Source organism: Melozone crissalis, unplaced genomic scaffold (genome assembly GCF_028551555.1).
Source record: "Melozone crissalis strain CALT ecotype California unplaced genomic scaffold, PUWL_Pcris_2 ptg000038l_1, whole genome shotgun sequence".
NCBI lineage: Eukaryota > Metazoa > Chordata > Aves > Passeriformes > Passerellidae > Melozone > Melozone crissalis.
This window is the reverse complement of record NW_026535816.1, coordinates 5,504,499-5,527,732: the sequence shown is the minus strand read 5'-3', so window position 1 is coordinate 5,527,732 and position 23,234 is coordinate 5,504,499. Positions and strand designations below refer to the sequence as shown.

The 23,234-nt window shown below is 39.4% G+C and overlaps 1 protein-coding gene across 3 annotated transcripts in view; it reads right to left on the bottom strand.

Moving 5' to 3' along the window:
* Window positions 1-9,935: 9,935 nt before the first annotated feature.
* GALNT18 (polypeptide N-acetylgalactosaminyltransferase 18) overlaps window positions 9,936-23,234 on the bottom strand; it is a 217,089-nt gene continuing 203,790 nt past the window's right edge. For all 3 annotated transcript variants that reach the window (XM_054283714.1, XM_054283712.1, XM_054283713.1), the window contains one exon: window positions 9,936-10,413. In XM_054283714.1, the coding sequence (XP_054139689.1) occupies window positions 10,267-10,413 (147 nt within the window). In that variant the 3' untranslated portion in view covers window positions 9,936-10,266. The remainder of the gene's footprint in view (window positions 10,414-23,234) is intronic.

The window sequence follows — 23,234 nt, the reverse complement described above, 5'->3', positions numbered from 1 at the left end:
TGAAATGAAACACTTCAGATCCTTTGAAATAGTCCAAATTTTTCTTTTCCTAGTGTACTATCGTAGCTTTTACTGAGTTTTTCATTACAATTTCCCTGAAACTCCTTGTAGGTTAACAATTTCCACATGGCAACATTTGTAAGTGTCAGAAGTTTGTTTCACTGAAATCTTGCAAAGCAATGTTGGCCAGTAGAAAAGTGTGTCTAAAAATTAAAGGAGCTTGAGCACCTGTCAAGGTCTGAGAAGATATTCAAAACAAGGAGTTCGAATAATTATATATTATACATTATATATTATATATTATACATTATATATTATATATTATATATTATATATTGTATTACACATTATACATTATATATTCTATATTATATAATATATAATATATAATGTATATTATATATTATATTATATATAATAATAAATAAATTGTACATTTATTTATTTATTTATTTTTAAACTGTGACACCTAATTACTGCTGCTCCAGAAATACTTTAAACCATATAATGTCATCTACAATTGCTGTTTTATGAGCAGCCTTAATTTTGGAAAGGAAAGATTTAGAAGCTATTTTTCCTTTTTTTTTTTTTCCTTTCTTTTGCCTAATTATATCCAGTCTCTTAATTCCAAGGTTGAGATATTGACATGTGCCCCCTTTTTTTTTTTTTTTTTTTGGTAATTGGTAATTTAATTTTATTTTTATGGTAAATGTAAATACTTCATTATAATCGTATAAAATAAAGTCTCGTATTTTGGGGAAATTGCTGCTGTGACAAAATGATTGCCAAGTTCAAATAGCTGTAATGCTTTATATCATAATTCTATAACATCATTAGAGACATAATTATGTAATATCATTAGAGATGGAAACCTCACATCCAACTTGGTTTCCTGCCCAGTTTGTCTTTGGGAAAACTCAGAACAACAATTTGTGTATTGCTTATTTGTAAAACATGTGATGAAAGAGCTGGAAATATTTCTGTTGACTTAGCTGCTCTGAATGAAGAGCAGCATTTACAAGCAGATAATTTTGGAACCAGGGTTTGTAGGAAACCATGGCTCACACAGGTTGGAGTGCTGTCTCCTCACACACATTTGCAAACAATTCCCTGCATTCAGCCGTCAATTTATGTAAATATATACAGTGATAGGTTATAATGCACCCCATAAAAGAATTCCTTGGGGTGAGTTGTTGGGGAATTGCTCCTAGAGGAAGTTACACTTGAATGCATAGGGTGTGTAAAATTACCAGTTTTCAGAAAACATTAAAAAATGAAAATGGTGCTCCATTGTGTGAGGAATGGCAGCACTGGTGCAAAGTTATCTGAGCATCTGTGGCAGTGGGGGAGCAGGGCTGGCCCCAAATTACCCAGCTGCCAGAATGGATATTTGCACAACTGTGGCAGTCACTATTTCCAGTAACAGCTGGAAAAATCAGCTGGATCCCCACTATCATAGCCAGTGGCTGTGGTGCTTGCAGCTTCTAGGGGACATGAAATTCCTTGTCTCCTAAGATGCTAAGAATAGAGACAATACAGCACTAAAAATATCTGCAAGATAATTACCAAAAAAAAAAAAAAAAAGCATTTGGGACTTTAAGCAACATTATAAATAACCAGAATGCTGTGCTGGCTTGATTTCTCTGTGACCAGCTTTTAAACTTGTTAATGTTCTTCCAAGACTTTGCAAACATCTGTGTGCAGTTCCTCTCTCCAGCACACGCTCCCATGTGCTGGAAGTTTTAAACCTTAAAGTGGAATTCCTGTCTTATGCTCTCTGTGCTTTGAGCACCCTGCCTTTCCAGGCAAGAGGAAAGGCTCAACAACTGGAGAATCCCTCCTACCTTAAGAATTGTGAATTATTTTCTGACCTATGAGTCTGTCACGCCACATGTCTTATGCAAGGTGCTGCATGTTGAAGCACAGATTTGTCACCCCTGTGTGTCTTGCACCCTCTGCCAACTTCTCTTCTCTTCTCTTCTCTTCTCTTCTCTTCTCTTCTCTTCTCTTCTCTTCTCTTCTCTTCTCTTCTCTTCTCTTCTCCTTTCCAAGTGTCTGCAGCCACAGCTGGACGTGGTTCTCTCTTCCTGGTCTCCAGCAGGTGCTTCAGGCCAAACCAGCTGCTTTCCCTGTTTGTGTAGAGTGCATTGGAAACATGTGGCGCCCTAAAAGTGCAGTATTCAAAAATTACAACATATGTAAAATTGAGCCCCTGTCTCCTTTTTATAGACTGCTGAATAGTGAGATACATAAAAATATTTTGATCTCTGTGGTCACAGTTGCCTTGTGCTGTTACTGGTCACTACAATTTAAGACAAACATGGGCTCAAACTACCTGTGGAGTGCAGGTGATGTTTTCTACAGACAAGTTGATGTTATGTCTGTTTCAGTAATTTTGTAGAAAAAAAATCTTGGGCTTTATACGGGCAAGAAGTTGGAGAAGCAAATACCAGAACTTAGGGTGTTAATTGGAATTGTTATTATTCTGAAGGGTTAAAGGGAGATCTAAAATACATCCACATGTTGTTTCACAGGAAACTGTTGGCAGTATCATTCATGCCAGAGGAATTTCTGCTCAGTTTTTAAAAAGCAAGAGTAATACAGGTGCTGTTTCTGGGTAAAACACAAGGCACAGCAAAATCTGCTGGAAAACTCAATTTTCCTGTACCTCTGACTCATGTAATAATCTTTAACAATCTGTTGATTCCACTGTGCCCTTAACACTGCAAGGCATTATGCTGGGGTAAAAGAACATCATAGGTCCATAGGCCACGATGGAATTAATAATTCCATCCAAGAATTCCAAGAGGCAGGTTTTTATAACCATGTTCCTCCTGGAAAATGTGTCACTGCAAACTGCCCCACAGAAATTGATACACGAGAGACAATTATGGCTCTCCTGCTAATTTGACTCAGGTAATATTCATCTTTCATGAATGTTTTCCATAAAGTAAATGACCCCTTCTGCAGACAATCTAAAGCCAAAGTGAACAGACAGGCTTCTGAAACTACCCCAATAAAACTTGACTTGAGGGAGCTTAGATATGACACACAGCATTCTTTTCAGATCTTTCCAGATGATGAAATCTCCATGTGATTCAGTCTCTCCTAGGAAAATTCAGTCAAGGATTTAATATCTGAAAGCTTTACTCTCAAGAATTATTATTTAAATTTGCCATCCTTGACAGGAGTTATGATTGTGAGACCATTTGATTGTGAGACCAAGCAGAGGAAGTCATGCTACGGAACAACAAAATGATTTAAATATGAACTGGTTCAAGCTGAACTGACACTTTGAATGCTTCTGTCTCTCTGCTAAAAAAATTGGGTGTAAGAGAGGGGTTTTTCTTTAACTTTGTTCACTGCTAAATACACAGAAATCTAACATTTAAGTGCCTAGGCACAATGCACACAGGTTAGAAAAATGGAGGTGGTACACATTGCATTCAGCTGCAGGCACAAGGATTAGGTATCTCACACATACCCAATGTGCCTTCCAAGATATTCAGTTGAGCTTTGGACTCAGATTTCTAAGAATAGGAAAGTAAGGCAGACCAGGAAAGTGATACCTGCCAGAAATGTAAAGCTATCTTTGATACGGGTTTGGTGGTTTTGTGGTATTTTTTTCCCTCCTGCAATGCATGCCCAGGTAAAAAGTGTTCAATAGCAGAGCATGTGAGGAACACTAAAAGTCAAGGCAATTCACTTCTTTAATGTGATGATCTTTCTTCATCTCTTAATAAAATAAGCTCTCTCTGAATGGCTGCCAGATCTGATGAGATACGGACAGCAAAAATGCCTAAAGCACGAGACATGTTTTGGAAAGTGCTGTCCAACTTTTAATTCCTGTCTTTGCACTGCTTGTGTTGTACTTTTTCTACTGTTTAGAAAGGTCTCAGCACCCAATATTGGTGGCAAGATCCTTTTTGTGCAACAGGATGCTTTTTGTGGTTGTCAGTGCTTATTCAAGGTGATCTGTCCACAAGTTTGGGACATATTTTTAGAATCTCCTCTTTAACTGTGAGCATTTCCAGAGCATTTAACTCAAGTGATACTTCTTGTTTTAACAGCTGAACAATGTCTATGAGAATACAGAAAGCTATAAAACAATGGTAAATCACAAAAATATGATACACAGAAAACCCTTATTAACAGATGCTGAAAATAAGAATGTAACCTTTGGTGGCTTGTTTTGAATTTGAATGAGTGCTCTTGTCATCTGCAGCAAAATATTCATAACTGGTATGAGAATAACTGGCATTTATGGGCACCTAAATATTGTTATTTCCTATCTGTGTTTGCAGAAAATGGGCAGATCTTCCTGAGGTTAGCTCTTGGTATGTCACTTCTAGGGCAGATGGGGAAATAAAGCACTGAAATCAAGTGATTTTAGCAATGAGAGAAGGTAAGGGAGCATCAGTCCAAATGACAAGCTGAGGCTCACAACATTCTTTGTGTGTGCTTACAGGAGCTTTGGTTCTCTAGGAGTAAGAAAGAGTCTCTGTTTTAAAAATTTTGCCTGCTATTGTTCATTAAAGAAATCCCAAAAAACTACCATCCACACAGACTTCTGATCAAGAATGTCAGCAGAGTTTAAAGGCTGAACTCTTAATACTTTTAGGTCTGAGCAGCCACCACCTTCTAAACTGTGGTCTAGTTTACTTAGACTACTCAGTTTCTTTCCTTTTAAAATTTGAATTAAAATTTCGTGCACCTTTGGCCTTTTGAACTAATATATATTTGTTGTTTTCATACCCTAAGATGATATTCTTTAATTGAAAAACCATCCTATCATATATGCACCTCAAATGAGACTACTTCACTGGAAACAATATATTACCATGAAAAGTATGTTTTTGTAGTGTTAAAAAGTTTTCAGACGGATTATCACAAAAATCCCCTCAGGCTATTCAGAGCAAGACTGAATTCAGGTAAAATTGTCATTTCATGTTACAATGCAAAGCTAATGTTAGCCAGTAAACAACAATACATTGCTTTGCTGTTAAGAATATGGCCATGAATGACCAACCTGAGACTCTACTTTTGCACTTTTAAGTATTTTTAAAGCAAGGTGTGCAGCAGGGGGAAAATTTAGAAAATCAGTAGAAAATGCCCTGTTAGATAAAAGCCTTGCTAACTGCCTCCAGAGCCTCTGTGTGAACACAGCTATTTTGTATTCCCGTTGGAGAAGTTATTGTGGAAAACTTCTAACATTCACTTGAAAAAATGTTGAAAAAGGATCATGTGTTCTGCATTTTTTTAATCAGCATTAAAAATAGCTGCAGTGCTGAAGGTGATCTGTGTAGCAGTGATGTAATTGTGAACCAAACCTGACATTTTGGTGTCTTATCTGCATGTCTTAAAAGACTGTAGTTGGATAAAGTGCACTTTAATGTAATTTTCCTTCTGTTCTGGTTGGCCAGTAAGCTGTCTGCGTACATGCATGCTTATGTTTTAGATATAAATTTACATGTATTTGATGATGTAGAGATATGCACACACAAATACACGTAATTTAGGTCTGCAAGCAAAATTGTGCAAGCAAAATGATGCTTACAGACACATTTTTACATTGATTGTAAAATGTAAGTATGACCTGCTAAAATCTGTTTCCCTTTATATCTCCAGCCAAGTAAGTATTCAGTGCTACCCAGTATAAAATTACATGTGACAGCTACTTGCTTAATTATAATTTTTGCAACTACCTCTTGATTACCATACACAAAAAGGCTCAGTTTTGACTGATTAACTCCTGTTTATAAAAGACACAGAAAAAGACACATGGTTTTGGAGGATGAAATTTTGGTCCTTCAGAAAGATGAAACCAAGGAACCTTCCACAGCAAAAGAGGACAATCCCAAACCATGCTCTGCACAGTCACTGCCAGCAGATGTTGGCCAGCCTGGAAAGATCAGGCAGGCAAGGATAATCAGGAATTCTCCTGTCAGAGCTCCAGCTGGGAATGAATGGGTATGGTGTCAGTAATCTGTGCTCCTGGAAACCATAGCTTTGTAAAAATAAGTACATAAACATACAAATGAATAAATTCCTGGAACCTGGATCCCTTCTGAAGACTGTACAGCCCATCTCCCAAAGTATTGCCCAGGGATCTCTGATAGCAACCAAGCCCTAACACCTTTTCCCTAAGGATGTCCTCACATCACCAGCACAGCTTTTCCTGCTGGGTGCTGGTGGCTTGCCCCAAGTGCAAACGTGGTGAGAGAACACACAGTGGGAGACCTTGGGAGACCACTCCAGGTGATATCCTGGTACAGGGGATGATACCTGAGAGGATATTTGCTGTCCATAAATATTTAAGCGAGTACTGTAGGAAGAAGGCTTAGGGTTTCTTGCAATGTTATATTTCCTTTAATTGTCAGTATATCCTTATCAGCTGGTAGATGTGGTAGGTGTTCTGCTATTTGTCAAGAAAAACTGATCAAAATGTGTGGGAACAGTTGTCAAGCAGCAGGAGGAAGAGGGAGCTGACTGGATCTTTCTGGTCATCTTCATCTCTGACTAGATTCAGTCGGGTTTTCTGACTTCTGGAATGGTATTCTTTGCTAGCTTTTCCTCTTTAAAACAACAAAAAAAAATCAACCCCAAACACAAACAGCTATTGTTAGGGAATATATTTTACCTTTTGAGGAAACTGATGGTTGAATAAGGTTCTGTAGTTTTCCAGAAAGTGAAGATGAGTTTTATTTTCCACTTGGTACTTTTGATTATTTTTTCTCTTTGACAGTGTGAGGCAGTGCTTCTCTATCTGTGTAATTTTTGTGCAGCTGAAAAAGCAGAGATGAGGCAGCCCATTGCTAAGAGTGTCCTGTGAAATGTGGCCACGTCCTTCAGTTCTGCCTGTGCTGTTGTGTTTTTCTGAGAAGCTTGTCAGATAAAGTCTGTTCAGAGGCCTGAGGTCTCAGAGCACAATAATGGTAATGCTTATGTACACTCACAATTTTTACTGTACCTTGTAGGCTTACCCACAGATTTAAACCCCTTTCCCTTTTTATTATGTTATCAAATAAAAATGTTTGCTCCATGATAAAAAACAAAGGGAAAAGTAAATTCTAAATAATGCATTTTACCTATAGCCAAGTTGCTGCAGTATAAAGTAATCGTTCAAGTCCAGATTTATAGGGTTTCCCACCAAGAATTTTTATTCTGGTAATTCTGCTGTAGTTACCAGAACTGCAGTGTGCTCACATTTAAATCCACAGTCACCAGTGAGGGATTCCATCTAAGGCTGCTGATGAAAAGTATCCCTGAGTGCAGACCCCATGGGAATCCAGGGAACAGCAGCCTTGGAGCTGGGGTGCAGCAGGGAGGCTCAGCTGTACAGAACACGGGTGCTAGGGTGGCACTGTCGTATTTTCTGAAAAATCCCTTTGCCAGGATTTCTTCTCCTGGGAAGCTGAGAAGAAAAAACAGTATTATCTCATTTTCTTCTCCCTGTTTTGCTGCTTTGGAATGTGGCTGGAGATTGTTTACCCACAGGTGCATGTTTGATTGGTTCCATGTGAATTGTTTTTACTCAATGACCAATCACCATCAGCTGTGTCAGACTCTGAGGAGTCAGCCATGAGCTTTTATTATTCATTCTTGTTAAGCCTTCTGTCTGTATAATTTCTCTTTCTTCAGTATAGTTTTAGTATAGCATTCTCTTAATATAGTATAAGAACATATAAATAATGAATCAGCCTTCTGAGAACGTGGAGTCAGATCCTCATCTCTCTCCTTGTCCTGGGGACCTCACAAACTCAACACTAGGGCAAGGAGCAATGGGGTCAGACTGAAAGAGGGGAAATTTGGGTTGGATATATGGAGGAATTTTCTTGCTGTGTGGGTGGTGGGGCACAGGCTGTGCAGAGATGTGGATGTCCCATATCTGGAGGGGATCAAGGCCAGGTTGGAAGGGGCTTGAGTGACCTGGTCGAGTGGAAGGTGTCGCTGCCCATGGCAGGGGGGGTTGGTTCTCAAGATCTTTAAAGCCTCTTCCAACCCAAACCATTCTATGACTCTGTGGTTTGGCACCATGGTGTGGTTCACTTAAGTGAGGTGTTGTCACCCTGTTCTTCTAAGTTCTTCTAAGCCTTCTGATGTTTACATTCTTGTAATGAACTTTTCCACACAATTTTCTGTAAATAATTATTGTTTTACATTCTCTTCTGGATGAGGAAAAATGATGGACTGTTGTCTTGTCCAGTGTCATTGGAGAGGTGGCACTGTCATCCTCCAACCCATTGTCACTCTTGAAAGTCTATAAATGTTGGAGTCAGAAAAGAAACTTCCCTTCTTTTTACCTTGGAGGTCCCAGCATGTGTGTCATTTTATTTTGTCTTCTATAGCAACAGGGTGTGGGTTTTGTGGTTTTTTTGGGGTGTTTTTTTTTTTTTTTTTTTGGTTGTTTTTTTGGGTTTTTTCACTTGCCAATGGGCATCAGCACACTGCTGCAATGTGATTAGGAGTAACTCCAATCTGCTCTGGGCAGATTCTAGACATAGGCTGCTCATTATAGTATGAAATATAGCAATTCAGAGCTCAGCACCTTTCTTTCAAGTCTTTGCTAGGCATCTCCTTCTAGTGTTCTTAAAAAAAACCATCCCCAGACCAAAAAGGGAAGGTCCACATCAGCAAGCCTGGAGAAATCAAGAGGTGACTGATTTGATCCACAGCATTTGTGTTTTCCTTGCACCTCCATGCACCAAAGCCTCAGTATCTTTGCTGGAAGGAAGCTCAGTTCTTCTCTTGCTAACTCTGCATGTGTTCTGTGCTTTTTGTGTCTGAACATGGAAGTGCTCAAAACGACTCTGCATTCTAATTCTAATTTTAATGTGTGTTTTTACTCAAAAAGGCTGAGGGGCCTCCAAAGTCAGTCAAAGGTCAGATGTTCAGCCCATCTCCACCTCTGTGATTTTTCTCCTGTTGCTGGACTTGGGGTTTTCCTCTTTGAGAAGCAGATTTATGGTAACTGTACATCTATCTATATGATAAATACATACAGCAGAAATTAGAATACCTTAAATTGATGTGCCCCAAGGGTTGTTGAACAGCCCAGGAAGCAATGCTGTGAGCTGATCCTCAATGTGAAGCCAGTCTGTAAAAGACAGGCACTTAACCAGCTCCAAAACAGGTTAGGACTGTTGCTTAAGGCAGCAAACAGAATAAAAAGAACAAATAGAGAAGAGAAAGGAGATAAAAGAGAAGGAATTTACATACAAATAAAAGCTGCTGGAAATGGACTCTAGTAATCACAGTGCTCTGGTTTACCTCATCAAATGTTATCTCCTCACCAATCTGAGCAGAGATGAAGTGATATGGAATTGCATTCACACATCCTTCAAGGCAGGGAGAAGAGCAGAGTGAATTCATACCTTTTTCTCTTGGATGGAGCCATTTTTACCCAAGTCTGCAGCACCCAGGGAACAACTGCATTTAAAAAAAGGACTTGTAAAAACAATGAAGGATTGGAAGGAAAGTTCAGCCTCTGAAATGGAGGCCAGCCCACTGTGAAATGTCAGGGTTTATATTTTAGTTTTCTTCCAGTAGCTTCTGCTTTTCTCTTGGGATATTTTTTTCCTTCTTTTTAATAAATTCTCTTCCTTGCCTCACTTGAGCCCTGGGGTTTTCTCTGGGGTTTCATTAAGTGGTACTGGAGAGGAAAAATACTTGGGGACATAACACCTCCACACCCCAGACCTTTCCCCTGTATTTGCACACCAGTAGCTACAGTGGCCTAGACAGATCTCTGGAGGGAGAATGGAGAAAATCCTCCCTTGCTGTAGCTATTGGTGTGCAGGTAGAACTTTTTATCAAAAGTCTGCAGAATTCTGATGCTCTGCAGCAACATGCTGAGATCAGGCTTGGGTTAATGAAAGCAATGAAACCAGCACTTAGCTTCCAAGTTGATTTCCATGGAGACACCTACACAGTAATAGTGTTTGGACTTTTTTATTCAATAAAAGTTTGAGATATAAATATTCTCCATTTGCTTAATATTTACAGTTGTAAAATATTTTAGGATAGCCTACCCATCACCTGTCATTCAGCATCTCTATAAATGTCATGAAAACATCATTGTGAAATAAAAACTTCTTGTTTCCAGCCCACAAACCCTATTTCCACACACTCACAAAATCAAATCAGAGACAAAGAAGGGGAGAGAAGGGGCTGGGGGGACAGGGAGCGGGAGGAATACAGTACAGCAGGCGACAATGCAGTACTTGCTACACAGTAGCAAAAGAAATGGGTACAAAATTTAGTCTGCTATAATGACAAGCTTCTCAGGACATTTGTGATGGACCAGCGTTGTCCAGTGCACTTCTGAAGGACCACTTGAAATCCAAATTCATTTTCACTGTTTTCCTGCAATTCCAGGCAGCGCTTGGATTTTCGGTTCTGGATAGGACCTCCCTGTAAAGATTGAGGCAAAAAGAAAAAGAAAAAGGGGTTTGTGTTAAACACTGACCTTGTTGCATTGCTGCTGTGGGGTAATATAATTTTTAAAACATTCCAGTGTCCATCTACTGTGAAGAACTTTACAGTCAGAGGCAAGGTAAGTGCTGGATTTGGAATGAAGGTTCCTTTGTCACAGGCTGGTCTAATCTCTGATGCAGTTTGCAATAGTCTCAATTGCTTGGTTTCCACTTCAGCAAATGGGATTTCTGGAATTGAGCTGTGTTTCTGCCCATGCATTTTAACCATAAAGAAGCCAAAGATTTCCTGTTTGCTTGAGTTCCCTGATTTTGTGGTTCTGCTTCACTTCTGAACACTAAAATAAGGCAAAAGACAGCCATGGTATGCTGCATAAATGATAAAATGCAAAACCTGTTTTTTTCCTTGAATACTGAAATGTCTTTTATAATATTTTCTTGCTAACTCTCAGTATTGATTCTGTTCAATTCCCAGCTTAATGCTGCCTCATTAAAGCCTTGCCTTCATTTTTGAGTTGCATCAAGCTTTAAATCTCTGCTATCACACAAAAACCTATAGACCTCAATTACAATTAAATTGTCATGCAGGTGACATAAATTACATTTTCCCCTCTTTGAATCTATTTTCAGTTGGTTCTTTCCTCCTCTCTCATGTCTAAGGAAGGCAACAGATAACATGTACACATCAGTGTGCAGGAGGTTTCTTCCAAGATACATGGAGCTAGAGTAGAGCAATTGCACAGAAGTCTGAAAGTGGCTTTCTCTAAAAAGGACCTTGGACTTGTGTGGAGAATTACTGGCTCAACCTGTAAATCAAAGAAGGGATTTGGTGCAGATTAGTACACCAGAAGTATGGAAAGAGCAGAAGCATTGAAATTGCTTATATGTACGATGGGAAAAAGAGTTTCTGTAAAAAACCCAAACCAAACACCCAATTCCATACAAAACCCCACCACCTCATAGCTTTGTTCCAGTCTGTGTTATACCTAGTATTATAAAGCCATTACAAACTGGGAAGGACATTGGCAGAAACCCCACAGAAAGGCTGTGTGCTGCTCCCCAGCCAAGGGCAGCCTGTGCCGCTCAGCGCAGGTTCTGCTCCATGCACATAGGTGGCTGAGGGTCCCCTCCTATCCCACCAGTAATGCTTAGCAAGAACTTTCTCAGCTCAGAACCTGCCCTGGGAGCTGAGGAAAGTTGTCCCACTTTGTCTTGTTAGAAAACTACCTTAGTTGGGGTCCATTATTCGCCTGATTTCTGGACTTGGGATAGGACTCTGTGCATGGCACTCTTTGGCTTCTCCTGTAATTTCTAATTTACTGGCATAAGAATAGGAACAGAATTCCCTCTCTCCATTTTTATGTGAAGTACAGCACTTGGAACTCTGTTAGGTAGAGGAAAGCACAGTGTTAAAACTTAAAGGCTGCCATGAGGAGTTGGAATTTTTCTGCTTAATTCCCATTTGTGTCAGTGGTTAAGGGTTTTTTTCACTTGAATGGGCTGAAATGCCATGTGGATTTGGGGGTAAAGGAAGGAGGCTGTTCACAGTGGAGACAACGTTTTTTCCTTTTTTCTAAATTTTGTAGAGCAGACCTAGGTGTTATAGTAAATGTATTCATGAGAAACACTAATATAGGCAGCTACACAAAGTGTAAACCATTCCTAAGGAAAAACAAAACAAACAAGCAACCAAAAAAACATATAAAAAGCCCCCTCACACTCCTTCACTCTTTCTGAAGTGCCCTCATGTGAAATCTGACTTTTATTTAACAGAAACAAGTGAGCTGGGAAATAAAAAGCCAAGGAAGCTCTTTTTGATGTGGGGAAAGTGCTCTGCATTGGCTACTGAAAACCAACCTACTGAGCACATTGGAGCTGCTCTATGGAATATAAAGAGACATCAAAATTAAGTAGTAGCTAATGTGTGTGAATTGAGCATTGCAGAGAGCACAGATGCTTCTAGCAAGATGTGGTTTTTTTAACCACAAAAGGGAAATGTGAAGGCTCAAGCCCTGTGAGGAGCTAAGCTGTTCTGTTTCTAAGAGGTGAGAGGCCTGCGCAGAGCCACTGCTTCAGCCTTCAGAGTGGGTGCAGTGTACACTTTACTCAGACTCGTTAAGAAAATTAAATCCTCCCCAGAGAATTAGGCCCAAACATTCTGCAAGTGTTTTGAAACCCAGTGGCTGCACTCTGCCCCGGGGGCTCTTGTGAAATCCAGCTGTGGTGAAGGTGTGAGGACGGCGCTGGAGCACAGCTGGATGAGCACTCACAGCTCCCCTCCACAGCAGCTCTGCAGGGAACTGGGCAGATCACTGAAATCCTCACAGAACCCTTGTTCTCCTCTGCACAGAGCCTTGCATGTGCCTTACAGCAATGGCCTGGGATGCAGCAAGGAGGAAAGGCAGCGTGAACACTGCTGGCTCTCAGATCCACATGGACAGGGAGGTACAAGAGCAGTGCCTGGCTCAGCTCTGGCTCTGCTTTAGCTTTAGAACTGCTCTGAAGTACAGGGAGGAAAGTTTCTGTGGTAGTTACTTAAAATTTCCTGTTATTTTTCTACTTAACTGTGTTTGTTTTCACCCCTTCATATGCCCAATCCAAGCCTGGGGCAGTGGTTTTGTCCTGTCAGCTCTGGATTGCTGACAATGCACCTAATACAGGTTGCAAGGCCTGAACCAGTGAGCTGTGTAAGGATTAAAGCTCACAAACTGAGTAACTCCAGGAAAAAAATGAGCAGGCAGGACTGAGGCATCAAAAGCTAACACTGTCTTTTGCTCCTCTACCTGGCTTGGCCTCCAAATTCCAGCATTCCTGAAGGGTTTCTGCAGCCTGTTGTCATCACTAGCATTTGGAACCCGAAAGCCAAATGCAGGCAAAGGTGCCCTTTAAATTAATTATTTTTTGCCTTTTTTATATAGTAAGCAGTTCTCCAAACTTGTATAAAACTCTCATAGCTGGATTTACTGCATGCTTGGCAAAAGGGTTTATTGTGTTGCTACACTTCATGCTCAGTGAAAGGAGAGCTGCCCATCTGGGTTCCTTCCCCCATTCTAGGCAAGATCTCTGAACTTTCCAATTTAAAGGCAAAAATTGAGAGCCCAGAGTAATGTCTTTAATCATGAAATATTAGACATAATTCTGTAGGCTGAAACAAGTTCCAAGAGGCATTGTGGGCAATTGAACAGAATCAGGATTAAGATCACTGATGATGAGAGACAGCACAATGGAGTCTCAAGAGGATAAATAAGCATCCAGGTCAACTCTTCTGTAAAAAATGGACTGAATGTGTCAGCACTAACAGGTTTGACTGAAAACTGCTTGGTTTTTGCAAAGCAAATTGAAGCAATTCTTGTAAGAAACACAAATGCTCTCAGCTCCTGCTGGTACTCAGACACACAGAAGACTGGTTGGGTGATTCATAAGTGTACTTTTAATGCCAGCACTGTCTCAAGTCAACATCCTGGTACACAGAGTGGAAAGCAATGCTTTTGACTTCCTTTAGAGTTATTGCACTTTCTGCATTTCTACTGGATGTAAGGGGTTTCCTTCCCAGTCTTTCACAAAGCAGAATTTATCCAATAACATGGCATTTAAGGACACCATCTGATGTGTCTGCAAGCCCTTGCAGCACAAAGTTGTGACATGCTAGTTTTTGCTGAACTGTTCTATGGGATCTTTTTTGGTTTACTGGGGGTGGTGGATGCACAGTTACCAAACCTGATCACTTTGTGAGACCTGGTCACTTGTAGACAAGAGGGATGTTAAATGAGGGCTGGAGGTGGTCAGCATTACTGATGGCTGTTTTTAAGGAGTTACTCTAAAGCGAACACTTTTCCTTTCAGAGTTTCAACCTGCTTTTTATATTAAAGCTCATTTTATTCTACCTGAAAGAGAAAAATCATGCTTGTCTAAGCATGGATTTTTTCAGAAAAAGGTCTTAAAAGGTTAATAAGTATATCCAGCCTCCTATCACAGACACTGCATAGATCACTGCATTCTCTAGTCTATTAATTTTCTATGTGGACCTCAATCAGTGACATCAAATATTTACATGTTCACTCTGCCTTTGAGGCAGAAACTCTAATCTTTGCTGTTGCTTTGATACATTTGAATCAAAGAATTATAGTGAGGAGTATGAGACAATCTCCACTTCAAACAGAACACTTGATCTCCTTGTGCATTTCCCAGGAATACTGGGGTACATTTTCAGTGACTGTTAGTACACCAAATTTAAACCTAAAGAAAATTACTCAAATTATACAAGGCGTTTCTTTCCTCTGTGTGATTCACCTCTGTATGGATGTGGAAGCAATAAGAAAATATTCACAGGAAGAAGGGAATAATTTATCCCATGCATTTTCAGTATTGCCCATTCCTTATAAATATTGGATGATGTTATTCAGTTTAAATTTTCTGCTTTTTAGCTGTATAAAGGATATAGATATATATATAATATAGATGAAATTTCTTAACTTCTTCTTGAATCCGAAGAAGTACCACAAATTTTCCAACTCTTTTGTCTAACAGGTGTGCTCTAAGTAAAGCAGGCTCTTTAAACTATCTTTTCCTGTTCAAATCTTTCATCAATTAACTTGAACTATTTTAATTCAAATATTTCTCCCTGAAGTATATTGATAGCTGCCCTTACTCAAAGACATGCTTCCTAATACATTTTATATGACTACTGTGAAAATGAGGTGCATTTAACTGCTTTTATATATATGAAAGCAGGTTTATATATTAAAAATATATTGTTACCTGTTCAGCTATTTGGATCTTTATTTAAAGGGTAGCTAGGCACGTGAGAATTTTTACAAGACTCACTTAAAATGAGAATTTATTTTTCCAATACTAAGCAAAACTAATTATTATGTACAATGTAAACTTAAGGAGTGTTATAGTAGGCATCAGCCAAACCATTTCTTAAGGAAAATGTAATTTTTTTCCCCTCCTCCTGCACTCAAGTTCTGTTGTCAGGTAGCACCCAAGCACTTACATCCACTTGCTGGTACTCAGTGTGTAAATACTGTGAAACATCCTCTGACAGCGGGATTAGACACACCATTCAACAGTTACACAACTTCAATGTCTACATCACAATTTTTGTGATTCCTTTTTTCCAAATTTCCAAATTTTTGTCTCATTCCTTTCCCAAGACATCTGAGTGTTCAGGTTTTACATGATCATAAGTGCTAAATTCTCTAATGCTGCACTACATTTTTAATACTGCAGCTGTGACAAATCAAATGAAGCAGCCTCATCTGTGTGTCCAGAGCAGGATTTAGTAACTAGACGTCTGTGCAATCATTTTCTGATTTGCTTACTCTAAATTGGATGGTCTGATTTGCTTACTCTCTCCAGAATGTAGAAATACACAATACTGTTAATTAAGGCATTAAAATAAAAGCAATTAGACCTGGTACAAGGAAATGCAGCTTCATTCAGAGAATGTAATTGGAATAGAAAAGAAATTAGAGAGATGCAGCATAAAAATCAGAAATGGAACACATGGATTCTATACCTATCACTAACATTTCTCCACATATCTCCACATATAAAAAAAATTATCACAGATTTATAACAGGTTGCAGTCCTGGTAATAGCAAGATTAAGAAAATAATAACTTGAAAATAATTAAATTCAAGCCTTTACTGAAATACCAAGAAGCTATTCAGGATATCACAGCTGGAAATGTGTTTCACTACAGAAAATTGGGATAAGACTACAAAACCAGAAGTTTTGGAGAAGAATACGTTAGCCAGACTAAGATATTTTACAGAAAGTAAACATGAATTATTACTCTATCAGCAATGGCCAGGAAATCTTCCTGACATGCTAGAAAAACACACAGAAACAACTATTCTAGGTGTATGATGTGATTTTTGTCATTAATTATTGAACACTGTCTCAGGGGTGGGGGGTGGCTGTGGCAGAGTGGAAAGCAGATTAAAAAGGGAATCCTTTATCCATACACAGCCCTGATAATTATGGTAAATGCAGCACTTACAGCTGCATGCATGGTTTGGTTTTTATTTGGCAGCAAATCCAGATGATGTTGTGTGATGTTGATCTTCTGAGAGCCAGGATTACCTAGCAAGCCATTTGTGGAAAAGGAAGGACTGGCTTGATGCTCGGCAGCTGAGGATGATGTGCTGGGTTTTCCTGACCACAGCTGTCCTGAGTAACCACTGACAGGACTCAGAAATCACTGCCTTTTTGGGAACTTAAAGGAGTGAGCTGCAGAGATGCATGTTGATGAGGGATGATTCACAGATTGATATTTCTGATTTTATTTTCCTCATCACTAAACGGGATGATGTTCACATTTGCCATTAGTGCCTTCCTTTGCCCTAATCTGCCTGCTTACCCCACTGGGCAGCACTCAGAAAACTCCATGTGCAGAACCCACCACATTCAGTGCTCACTGGCTACTCAGTGCTCCAACTCTGATACTCAAGTACTAAATTAGAATTTAGGATGTGTTTCTAAACTATGTCAGTTCACAGCAACAACTACGACTGCTCCATTTTATTCTCTCTCCAGTAGAAGAGTTGGATATAGGCAAATTCTGCATTTTAAACACCTCTGGAGTTATATGTGAGGCTTAACCTATGGAAAATATCCAAAGTTAATGCTTTGCCCAATGTTTTCTGCAGGGTAATTCTTCTCTAACTAAATCCAGAATTCTTTACTTTCTTTTCATTTATTGTGCCATGCAACAGCTGCTTGTGTAGTGAAACAATACCTTGATACAACCAAGAAAAAAACAGGAGTGCTGGAGACATTTGCTTCATTTGTTTTAATACTGCATTTTGTGAAACTCTCAGAGAAGTTACCTTTTTCATTCTAACATAAATTATTTCTGCAAAAACAACTCAGGCTTGATTCATCTGCTGTGATCTAGTCTTGCTTCAAGATGTTTAAAGTGTAAGACAGAGGAAGGCAACAAAGATGTTTTGAAGTGTGATGGACTATTCAGATGGTGGGGAATTACAAAATACAGTAACATGAAATAAAAACAGGACTTTGCTTAGTAGGGGAATGAAAATTAGTGGGACCTGCCTTTAGTGTTCAAAATTATGCATAGCTGTGAATAGCAGTGAGGAACTGGTAAACAAAGCTTCTAAGGAAAAAAATAAGTGTTAGGTTAAAAATTTGCTACAATTATTGGTGATTTATCAGAGTAAAGGAAACCTGCTGAATTCATTGTCTCAGACATCAGTGTTCAGTGACTGGCTAGATGTTTTTGATGGGCTGAATTAATTTTAAAAGTGCTGATAACTCGTTTTAGGCATGCTGAGATGATCATTCAGACAAATCAAGCCTCAATCTTCTCGAAGAGAGCAAATCAGGGGTCAAGAAGGAAATCATCCTCATGGACTTACAATGAATTCCTGGCTCACAACAGCTCATTTCTGTGAAACAGCAAGCACTGACCATTGCCTGGGGCAGTCTTCTGGATAAGGTAAATAACCCACTTAATTAATTTTGTGATCTGTGATGCAGCAAATTGTACATTTCTAGGTTTTGCCTCCCTATTTGGTTTTAATAAAAGTAATATCACTGTGGTACACAGAATTACAGAAGTGTCCTTTTAGATCATTGAGTTCAACCATTAATTCAACACTATCAATTTCATAACCAAACCATGTCCCTAAGTGGCACTTCAGGGTGTCTTTAAAATATCTCCAGGAATGGGGACTGCACCACTTCCCTGGGCAGCCTATTCCCCTGCCTGACAGCCCTTTCCTGATATCCAATCTAAACCTCCTCTGGCACAACTCGAGGCCATTTCCTCTCGTCCTAGCACTGAGAAAAGACACCAACACCCACCTGGCTAAACCTCCCCTCACACAGAGCAATGAGGGCCCCAGGGGCCTCCTTTTCTTCTGACTATACACCCCCATGTCACCATGATATCTTCTGAAAAATCCTCTTTGCCCGGGATTTTCTCCTGGGAAGCTTAGAAGCCTCAGGGAGGAATGAAAACAATAATTATCTGATTGCTGCTCCTGTGTTTGCTGCTTTGGAATGTGGCTTGGGCATTGTTTACCAACAGGTGAATGTTTGATTGGTTCCACGTGAATTGTTTTAATTTAATGGCCAATCATGGTCCAGCTGTGTTGAGGCTCTGAGGAGTCACAAGTTTTTATTATTCATTGTTGTTAAGCCTTCTGATGTATCCTTTCTCTTTCTTTGGTATAGTTTTAGTGTAGTGTAGTGTAATGTAATGTAAAATTAATATAATATAATATAATATAATATAATATAATATAATACAATATAATATAATATAATATAATATAATATAATATAATATCATATAATATCATATAATATCATATAATATAATATAATATAATATATCAGCCTTCTGAGAACATGGGGTCAGATTTTCATCTCTCACCTCGTCCTGGGGACCTCACAAACATCATCACAAACCCCTGATAGTGAGGGATCCAAACCTATACACATTCACATCTTGCAGCTGTAGCTCATGCCTAGGAGAACCTCACTGCCTTATTCTTTCTCTTTTTCTCTCCATGGATGAAAATATTGTTCTAATATAGCACAAATCTCTGAAGAACACAACTTCACATTGCTATTTACCAGCCTTAGCACAGGTTATACCTAGTTACTCTTCTTCAGCCAGATAAATGAGAAACTCCTTTCAGCACAACTAGGAAACCCAAGATTTTTATATTTTTCCCAGACATGTTAACAGATTTCCAAAGGTTTATGGGGTTTAGATGAGATTATTTGTGAGAAATAACTCCCTTGGAAAACAAAAATACTGAATGATGATTTTATTTCTTTTGTGTGTGTGTTCTATTTAATTAATCTAAGTTTTCTAATCTGAATGCTTCATAAGAAGGAGGCTTAATGTATTTTAACCCAGAAACTGAACTACTTGCACTATCATTATATGCTTATGATTAAACCAGTCTCTAGGGCCTAAGAAATAAATTGAGTGCAAAGTGAAGAAAATTAGGAAATGAATTTGCACCAGTATTTCAATTGATCTGCATATTCTAACACGGAATTTAGGCTGAGCTCCTTGGGACTCTGATCATAGTGTCTAGTTATTGCAAATGGCTTTTTCACCACTAACCACACAAATCTGATTATAACTGATATTGGGAAAGCAATGTCCTTGCTGCTGCAGCACAAACCTTGTGCAGTTTACTCAGACAGCAGTGAAAATAACCTATTCTTTTTTTGTCTGATATACTGAGCGTCACCACTCTTGGTTTCAGGACACCAGACTTGATGGCCTGATCATTTCACTGAATAACAAACACACGATTACTTGGTAGCCAGATCTTGCTTATGTACATCCTGCTTTTGTCTCCATTGGGAGTAAAGATGCAACTTTTACTGCTTGATAGGGAGAGAGTCTTGGGGCTTTAGCTGCTCACAGTGACCCCGAGATGGGTTAGAAAGTCTCTTTTCCCAGCCTGGTGGTCGAAGAAGGAGTCAGAGCTCTTCAGTTCTCGTTCTCAAGGTTGTTTATTGTTCCTTATCTATAAAATGCCTTCTCTGGCCTGCCGAGGTCCGTCCAGCAGGTCAGTCAGAGGCACTCTGCCTGTCCCTGAGGTGGTGTTATCTTTTTATACTAAAAACTACGTGTACATTATTTACCATAACTTCCCAACACCTATCACCTATGTTAGACAGTGAGCTTCTACTCTAAACCAATCCAAAAGTGCCACCATCACAGCAGAAGATGGAGGCTAGGAAGAAGAAGGAAAAAGGACAAGGAATGCTCAAATTCCTCCATCTTGGGACTCTGAGCCCCCATTCTAAAAACCACAAAAATCTATTTTTCACCCTGATAAACTCACTGTCATTCTGCTTAAACTTTCTTGACTTGTAATTCTTCATATAAAGGTTGGTAATTGTTTTTATATGGGTCAAGATCAAAGGCACAGGGCTCTTGGGCTCTGTGCCAAGGCCTCTGAGCTCCCTGGGCAGGGGCTGGAGCCATCCAGGGCAGCCAGAGGAATTTCCTGGGTTCCAACATCAGACTTTTGTTTCCAGCTGGGAATTTAGAAATAATAACAGCAAAACTCCTTCCATCCCTCCCACAGCCGGGGAATGCAGAAGCCAAGCAGAGACTGGTGATGCACAGGAGGAAGCAAAAGCAGAGTTCAGATCTCCTGAACCTCAGGCCCTTCCCTTGCTGGTTATCACTCAGGTTGCAGGAGACATTCTGGATTTGGCCATGGTTTGACATGCCTGACATGACAATGCCATGCAGAGCCTGGCAGCACCTGTCACCTGCAATTGCTGGATGCAGTCTGGACAGCTGAAATGAGCAAGAATCATGTGCAACTCGAACAAATAATTTCTTTGTAAATAGATGTAGTATTTAAAATTAGATGCTAAAATATGCAAATAGGGTATCTGTTTTGAACGAAAAACACGGGTATGTGCTAACTTTCTTCTAAATTAATTCAGCACAAGTGTCTTTGGAGCTTAAATGTGGTTCTCAGGAGAGTAAATACTGCATAATGTGATATGCTAAAAAAGATCTGAAATGCACCCACTAAAAGCTCGTTTTACTGCTGTATTCCACACCAACTTTCTAGCTGGCAAGTTCTACACCAATTTGCAAAAATTCAAACTTTCTGCTAGAAAATTACTCCAAGTAGAAAACTGAACTGATACAATTAAATTTTGGTTACCACTAGCTATGGCAATAATTAACAAGTAAATTTAGCATCAGTTGGCAATAACTGCCAAGTAAATCTAACATCAGTTGTTAAAACACAATATTGTATAGTAATACTTCTTTTCCATATTTTTTTGTAAATGCTAATGTTTTTAGCATTGACATTTTCGTATTTAAGTTGCAGTCAAGTATTCAAAATGGAGAAAACGTGTATGCATTTAAATTTTTGTACTTCTCCATTCCATTCTGCATAAATGATACTAAAGATGTTTATAGGCTTTTAGTAAGACATAGTCCATGATGAATAAAAAAGAAATATTTTAATACACCTCTTTTAAAATTCATATTGTCATATTGAAATATGACAAGAATATTAAGTTACACATTTAGGGACCGATTTATGAGAGAAAAATGCAAATTGAAATATTAACTACAGTTTTCTCATGTCTAAGCAGAACAATGGTTCAGCTTCCTCATCCTCCAGCTATCACACCTTCTGCTGTTACCCACTTAGTTCAAATATGAAGTACAGGCGAGCTGGGGTAATATTTGAGAAAAAAAAACAGCAAAGAAGACCTAAATACAGAAATGCTGCTGATACACTGGACCTCTACACCAACACTGAGCCATGGGGTTTGTGGAAGTGCTCTTTTATGTCTGAGGTTCAAAACTCCACACCTGGCAACACTGGTTACTTAAAAATCAGATTGCCTCACTAAAATACAGGGCTTAACCTAGTCTATTGGCTCATTTAATGGAATAATTAGGTTCTGTTTTTCTTTATATTTCTCCTGCAGGATGCAAGTCTGAATTTCTTTGAACAGGATCACCATCCCTTCCTGTTCTGAGCTGCCAGGCAAGCAGCACTGCCTAATTACACAGCTCTGGAGCAGTACAGCATGGCCTAAACTACAGAGACACACTGAGAGTATTTGCATCCCTTGTGGTTAGAAATACCACATAAATCCAAATCCTTTGCAAATCAATGATGCTGCTTTGCCAGCCTGTGGCTCTCATCATGGAAGAATCTGATGAAGGGGATGGGGGCCACTGTTCCCTCAGACACACAGAGCCCTGCTGAGATGAATCTCTCTTGTATGCTGGTGTCTTGGCCAATGGATGGGATGCAAACAGGAGTGGACATCAGAATTTGGCTGCTGTAAAAGGTGTTGGGCTCTGCTTCTGCATGCTGTGTGCTCAGCAAGGGGGCATCTGAAATTGGTACAGAGAGATTCTCTGCTTGCTCCCCAGCCCACCAGTTTAATCTTGCTATGCAGCTGCATTCCTTTGCTTCTCTGGGCTGTGGCACTGGGTAACCTAGCACTGCACTACCTTTATTTTCATTAGATAAAGGTGGGTAAGAGAAACTTAAAGGCAAAAGCCTTTAGAAGGAACGAGACGTAAATTCAGTAATTTTAAGGTCTATTGTTTCTTTATACAGCTAAACATATCTCCTTATCTAATACCTATTTAAATAAGATCTAAATCATCATATTTATCTGAGGACTACCTGTAACAACTCAGTAATTAATATGCTTGTCTGTCTTCCCTCTTCTTTCCCAAGCAATTCCTACTATGATATTTAGGAAATAATATATTGTAACTACAGCCATCAGCAACAAATTTTATTTACATTTTCTGGCCATAGCACAAACCACTCCCTCCAAGCATTTATGGATGGGAAGACATCCTGTGGAAACCTTCAGCAGTGACTAGAATCACAACTCTCCACACCATGCAGAAGATATGGGAACAGGAGGGTGCTGAGAGCAGGCCCTGCACATCTTCTCCCTCCCAGGAAGGATGTGGTGAGTGCCCATCCCTAGAGATGCAGATTTTTCCTACTTTTCTATGGCAACCACACTGGAAGCTGAATTACTGAAATTAGCTAAGTATGAAACAGCTGTAAATTATTAATCCCAAGTTTGTAGCTCAGCCTGGTGTCCTTTGTTTTGCCTCTTTTTACACAGAGCCCTCCCCTGTTGCATTTCTCACAACAGCAAAAAGTGAGAGCGTGGCTTGTCTGGTTAGAATGGAATGGTCACATCCCTGTCCAACTAAACAGAATCAGGATAGCTCATGATAAAGAGTAATTACAGAAAAACTTCCCCCTTTTGCCTTTGCTA